The sequence below is a fragment of the Teleopsis dalmanni genome, chromosome 1, assembly GCF_002237135.1.
Source record: "Teleopsis dalmanni isolate 2A chromosome 1, ASM223713v2, whole genome shotgun sequence".
Taxonomy (NCBI): Eukaryota; Metazoa; Arthropoda; class Insecta; order Diptera; family Diopsidae; genus Teleopsis; species Teleopsis dalmanni.
Window position 1 is genome coordinate 50,671,409 of NC_051846.1, and position 7,099 is coordinate 50,678,507.

General features: G+C 31.0%; 1 protein-coding gene across 1 annotated transcript in view; it reads right to left on the reverse strand.

Annotated features, from left to right (window-relative positions):
* The window catches only part of LOC119680992 (T-box transcription factor TBX5-like), a 12,892-nt gene that overhangs the window by 195 nt on the left and 5,598 nt on the right, over nucleotides 1-7,099 (reverse strand). The window contains exons 4-6 of the mRNA XM_038094048.1: nucleotides 3,148-3,415; nucleotides 1,100-1,237; nucleotides 25-391 (exon numbers count right to left, since the gene is read on the reverse strand). Coding sequence (XP_037949976.1) covers nucleotides 25-391; nucleotides 1,100-1,237; nucleotides 3,148-3,415 — 773 coding nt within the window. The remainder of the gene's footprint in view (nucleotides 1-24; nucleotides 392-1,099; nucleotides 1,238-3,147; nucleotides 3,416-7,099) is intronic.

The following is a 7,099-nucleotide window of genomic DNA, read 5'->3' on the forward strand; positions in this document are numbered from 1 at the left end:
TAATCTGGTCGATTTCGCTAATACCACTAATTATGTTAATTTCTTCTTGCGACGTTGTAGAGCAAGCGGAACCATTTGATTTTATGCGTTTAATTTGTTGACTAATTTCAAAATCGTTGGTTTCGGGCAAAGCTCCTAATGCAGTTTTATCAAAACAAATTGACGGAACCGAATCACTACTGTTCGTTGTTGAATTGGATTTCATCGGCGACAGATCACTTTGTTGTTGTTGTAAAAGTCGTTGTTGTTGGCCTTCCTGTTGCATATTATTATCATGATCTTCATTGGAGGGTGATGAAGACATTTTACGCTTGCATCGCGACTGTCCAGTTTCACGAAAACCTTTTGCAAATGGATTGTTGTCGATTTTTAATTTTGTGATGCGATCATTCTGTGAATTTATAAAAATAAAAATGAATACATTGAAATATACTGTTTATTTCATTCACTCATTTTAATAATTCCCTCATTTTTTGAGATTTTTGGCAGATATCGTTACTAAATTGTGTGAAATATGATAATAGCGTCTTCTATAAAAGTGTTAAGTAACAAAAAAATGTTGAAGCTGTACTTTTTCACCCATAAAATCATTCAGATTTTAGGATGACTTGACAACTTTGAGACACAGACAGTGAACACGCTAATTAGGCACCGACAAACTGACGTCTGTATTGAACTAATTTGCAGCCAAGTGGCCAGACAGACAGACAGGATATATGAGTACTACTTTAAAATCGGTGTATGAATGCATATGCATGAAAAACTCAGCAAGTGCACAATTATGCCACTTAAATATTTCGGTTGTTAACAAGGATGATGGTCGTTTTCCTAAAACAACAGCACCAATCCACTTTGTAATGGAAAGATGAATGAGTGTAGGCGTGTATTGTTAATTTGTATAAGTTTTAGCTGCTGTGCTTTTGTCTCTTAGCCAATTTGGTAAATTTTTAAAAGCATTTACTTTGGCTAATCAATTAAATTATATGTTTTGGGAAGTAGTATGTGTTTTTATAGGCGATTGCGGATACTGTGGCATATGTTAAGGTTAATTAAATAGGTTTCCCTAAATCGGATATTAGTGTATTAACAGTTAACTTACCTGATAGGCAGTGACTGCTACAAACTCAGTTTCTGGAAATAAGAATGCTTGTTGCGGTGCCCACGGTATCTGCGTTAGATCCGCCGTGCGAATGATATGGATGCGTGGCTGATACTTGTGCATACTCGCCAATACAATCTGAAAATGAAGAACAATCATTTTAATTATTAATATTAATTAATAAATATTTAGTAATTCTAAAATTTTGACGTAATTTTGAAGTAAAAATTTTATAAATAAAAACATAAACAACTAATGCAGGTGGTTAAACGTGGAGCAGTAGTGTCGAGTCGATATTGTCGACTAGGAAAAGTCGCTATAAGAAGTGCTAGAAAAGTCAATATATGAAAAGTTCAAGTACATGTTTACAAACCTAAATGAGTATTATGAAAAAATCTATTGATGTTTTAAGCACTTTGATATCAAGAGGTTCCTTCTTACCATATAACACACCTAACTATCTGCCATTGCGTTTTATTTAATACTTATAAAGTTGGGCGTATATGGTTTTAAATCGTTCTGCATTTTGGAAAGTCATTGAGTCTTTGAGTTTGGAATATTATATTTAAAATTAAATATACAATTTAGGAAATAATTAAGCATAAAAAAATATTATTTTATTATATTATAATATATTAAGAATTCGTGTTATATTAAGAATTTAGTTTCTTTCGTCAAAACGGACGTTAAAAATCAATTTAATATATAATTACTATAGAATAAAATATGAATAGAAATATTTATTCAACTGTCCAGCTTCGCCTGAGCGAATCGTGGAGTATCATGAACATGACTTTTTCCGTATTTTCCGTTGTATACTCAAGAAAGAGTAATAAAATCATGCAATAAATATTGCCTCTACAAAAGAAATAATTAATTAATTTAAATATTCTACAGCTGGCTTATGATTTGTTCTAATATAACACAACAAATGAATTTTTTAATGAACTTTTACAGCAGATTTACAAAATTCCAAGTTTGAACATACAAGTTAAGTACGTCTTTGGGTCAGTTGGCTAATGAACACAGACTCTGAGCTTGAAATTTGGCAGGAAACGAGTTCAATCCTTGAAACTTCATCAGATATTTAGTTATCTCTTTGCAAAATAATTGAAATAGTGAACCTTGGTGATTTTTTAAGAATGAAAAAAATTGAATATCATTCAGTAAAAAGATTCCAATGAACAATGATGCAATTTAATTTAATTGGAAATTGATTCTGTTTACGCGTTTGTTCACAATTGATCAAAAACAACAACGACTTCATCATTCAAAACATTGTATGGAAATGTTTATGTACAATCTAGTTGACTGTAAGCTTTGAGTAGTGCCAATTGATGAAACATGGTTCCATTACTTCACACCTGAGAGAAAATAACAAGCCAGAGAATGGGTCGAGTCCGGAGGTAGTGCTCCCAAATGACCACGAACTCAACAATCGATTGGAATAGTTTTGGCTTCCGTATTTTCGGATTCAAGTGGAATAATTTTCATAGAGTATTTGGAAAAAGGAAAAACAATAACATCAAACCACAATTGCATATTATTGGATCGATTGAATGAGAAAATCAAGAATAAACGACTATATTTGTCGAAGCAGAAGCAAACACCCGCTCACACGTCAATGAAAATCATAGCAAAATTAAATGAATTACGGTACGAATTGCTTTCTCACCCATCGTATCAACGATTAGCTCACCCAACAATAGCTCCAGGGAAGGTGATTTGCATCAAATGATAAAGTCGAATTGAAAACTGTGGTATATTTTAGAGGACTTAATAAATCATATTATTTAAAAGCTATGTTAATGTTAAATGTTAAAAGATCGTTAGATTCCGTGCGTCGAGCTTAAAGAGGATTATGTTGAAGCATAAAATATAATTTTTCCAACGATAATGCGTTTTTATTACTTAGGCGGGGTATTTTTAAATCCACCTAATTATAGTTTTTGTGATACTGGTTCCATAAATCAACCAAACATCATAGTACATATGAAATTAATACATATACTGTATTTATACTACATATTTACTTTAAAATTACTTACGTGCCCGTTATTGTCCAGTGTATTGTTTGTGAGTTTAACTTTATTAAAAAGTATAGGCTGAGCTTGCCAATGTGCACCAGAGGCTGGACTATCAGGATGTAAGTACATACGTTGAGGACTTTGCGGTTCTGCACCACCCGCTGGTACCCATTGGGATCCCGAAAACTTATAACGACAATCACCAATTGGTACCATTTCCAGTAAAACGCAATAGTTAGCCTCCTCTTCAAGCCCTGAAAGTGAGAGACGTAAAGATGGGAACATTCGTCTGTAAAAAAAATATAAACAAACATTTAAATAAAGTTTCAAATTATTTTCCTTTGCTATAAATAAGGACATGTTAAGCAAATGAAACCATTTAATTAAATAAATATTGCGCAAAACTTTTTGAAGAAACCAACATTAAAAAAGTAAATAAATTAAAGATAAGGAAATGCTTGTGTGCATGAAGCAAATGTTGACTTCTAAGGAGGGCGTTACAAATATTTAATTGTATGCCTTTCAGAAATTCTTCTACAAATATATTAACAAAGCAAATCTACGCATACTTCTTCAAATGCAGAATCGTTAAAAAGGACCAAAGATTCTTAAAAAAAAAACAAACAAATAATTTCGTAGGTTTGTATTGCTAACAAGGATGCGAAGAGAAACAGCAGGTGGTCACCACGTTTGGCGCCAGCCTAACATTTTAAATTTTTTTTGAGAATTTCCTTTATATATAATATTTATTAAAATACTGGATATTCATATACTGGAAATGATTAATTATGATATTTAAAATATTTTATAAATCAACAAATTAAATAGTTATGCTAAAATCGCTTTCTATCAAATATAACATACGCATTTGCTGTTTCAGCATAGTCTTTATGCTCGCACCATGTTTAGTCATGAAAAATGATTAGTGATGATCACTATCAGGAACAGGTTAAGCATTTGGACCACTCTTTTAAAGAAGCTGATATCGATTACCTGCATTCACAGTTTCATTCCGTAGCTGGTGTTCCAAATGACACTAAACAAAAAATACAGTAAAACAGTGGCTGGCGCCCCATAATTATAAAAGCAAATCTATTTAGATTTAATTCCCGAAAAAACTTTGTTTACTTTATACACATAACTACTAACTCGCAGCAATTTTGGCCCTTAAAAGACCAACTTCACCATATCTACCATATCAAAGTTGAGATGCATGCATGCTTCCGAAGCTAAGATTTGAAACTTTTTGTCTTTTATGAATTATTCATAAAATTCTTCGTGTAGATATATCAACAAAAAAAAAAAAACAAAAAAAAATTTAAGATACACTCATGAATAAAATTTTATGGTAAATATGTGTGTTATAAATTTTTAGTCGAGTGTGAGAAATGTTCAATTTCAAAATAAAATAAAATGATATTGTATAAAATTATACAGTAGAAATTGAAACCGGACAAGACCGGCTTCACTGTAAACAAAAGACCAAAGGCGCATATATCGCTTGACAGTAGTTAAATGTTATCGATTGAATGATCAAAATGCTTGTCGAAAGTGTGAAATTGCTCGTATTGCTGTCGTTCTTGGAGAGTCGGAGAGACGGGCAGACTTAAGATTGTCAACAATGTGTGTGATTTCGTCAACTGATAAGTGTAAACACTAAACACATATTAGAAAACCGATATAGTAGCGGTCTCTCACTCGCGCTGCCACTGTGCAACGTGCAGGTGTACTACTCATATCAGTAGCGATACGAAAAAGTTAATATGTCATACAAAATTATACCTAATATAAGTAGTTAGAGTACAAGATGATTATTAAAAAGTGTTCAATATAGGTATTTTTTAACTTAGGATATGTTCAAACAGATATTACCTATAGTAATTTTTTGCAAATTATTCTTCGGCTTTTTTATTTTCACATTTTTGATGCTGTTAGCTGGTACTTAAGCTTTTCAATTCATGTGTAACGTAACGAAAGTGTATGGAGTATTTATGTATTTCATATTTTTATATATATTATTATTTTTTTTTTATTATTATATGAAACACAATATGTACAATAATATAAATACATATTTCATTTGACTACGACTAGTTCAAGTACAGAGCACTATCTACGAGTTTTGTTATATTTTACAATACGTTTCACAATTGTCAAGTAGTCAAAGACTTACAATTATCAAGATTTTAGTGCTAATAGTTTTGTAATCTAAGTTATTATTAGACTACTAATTCGGGAGAAGACCTGAAGGCTTGATTCGTTTTAGTATCCTCAGCCGGCCAGATGTATTAGACAAGTGGTGGGCTGTCTTGTGTGGGTGCTGCTGTAACCGTTTTTGATACTTTACCGCAAACTTTTGTATTACTGGATCCAGTATTACTGTATCTAGAGATTCGATCTTCAAGTCCCGATGGAGAACCTTTAGTAAATATCAGATCATTTTATTTAGGATTTGTTGATGTTATTATAATGTCAGTAATTGAGTACATATTGTACATAAACGTTTGGTCATTTAATGAAATTAAAATATTTTGTTATAAGTTAAAGCAAATTTTCTGTAGACGTTCGATAAAATTTCAGTTGTATTAGATTCTAATGTTACGAGTAACGATCAATTGAAGTAGATGAATTCGAGTTACATTAAAAGAAATACACTTCCTTATTTTTTCGTTCAATTTTTTTTGTATATTTCACAAACATAATTTAAAAATATAATTTAAGTCCAGAGATATTCGTAACTCCTTACAGAAGAAATCTGTGGATGTGTAAAGGATATTTATTCTTGCTTAGCTAAAGGACACAGATCAATTAAGTGATAATGTTAGTTTTTTTGTTGAACTGAACTTCAACTGCATAGATTATACATATACGAGTATTTACATATATAAAAGCCCGACTCCATTAAGTTCGTACGCTATCAATATGTAATGTTTCTCTGGGACATTCTTAAAGCCAAAGTGCGTGAAAGGATTTGGTGTCGTTTAAACTAATTTGCTTTCATAATATTCTTAATTTTCATCACATCTTATTTCCTTGCGATTTCGTAAGACTTTCGTAAAGCGTACCTGAAGTTGCAAATATCTTGTTTTATACATATATTTTTCTGGTGTACTATGTGCGGCATTCTTATTGCTTAGTCGTCCAATTAATAGAATATTTCTAAAACATCTTTAATAAAAATTGCATATATATTTTTTGCTTAATATTGCTGCCTACGAGAAATGCTTCAGTTCCATATGTGATTATATATATGAATCTCTGTTTAGCTATGATTGTGTCTTCGATATGTATATAGTTAATAAGCATAGAAGCGTAACCACTGCTTTATAAGTTTCTTATACTCAAGCGAGGCACTATGTCATGACCATCCAAATTTTTTTATTAAAATGTTTTCTCGCCAATATGGTATGGTTTCAAGTATTACAGATATTATTATCAATAACAAAACGGAGAACAGCAACTAACTCTGCTTGACCATAGATATAGTTATATATAAAGTATATTATTATTATTGAGAGGGGATGTGGCATTGCGATCACGACAAATTAAAGTATTTGTTAAGAATGCTAAATTTTTTTATTTGAAAATGATAATTTATAAATTAAATATTTTTGAATTGGATCAATTTTTAGATAAAAACGTTGTAATTGAAATCCTCAAATAATATGTATAAAAATAAATTCTATTTAGCTTTATGAAACTAATACAATTTTGCATAAAATTGTAAAAGAAAGTAATAGTAATCGTAATTTGAATGATTCTTTAATATTGTTACGACAAAGAATATTGTCTTCTGGTTTGCAATTTTTTCCAAATTGATTTAATGACTTACATAGGGTTATAATACAGTATTTGACTAAAGGCAACATTATGATCAACAGGTCAGGTCATAAAACCTCTCTGTCGTACCGAATATACGATAAGTTTTTAATACTGGCCTTGCAATCGTGCTAGGTTTTTCACCTATTTTCTG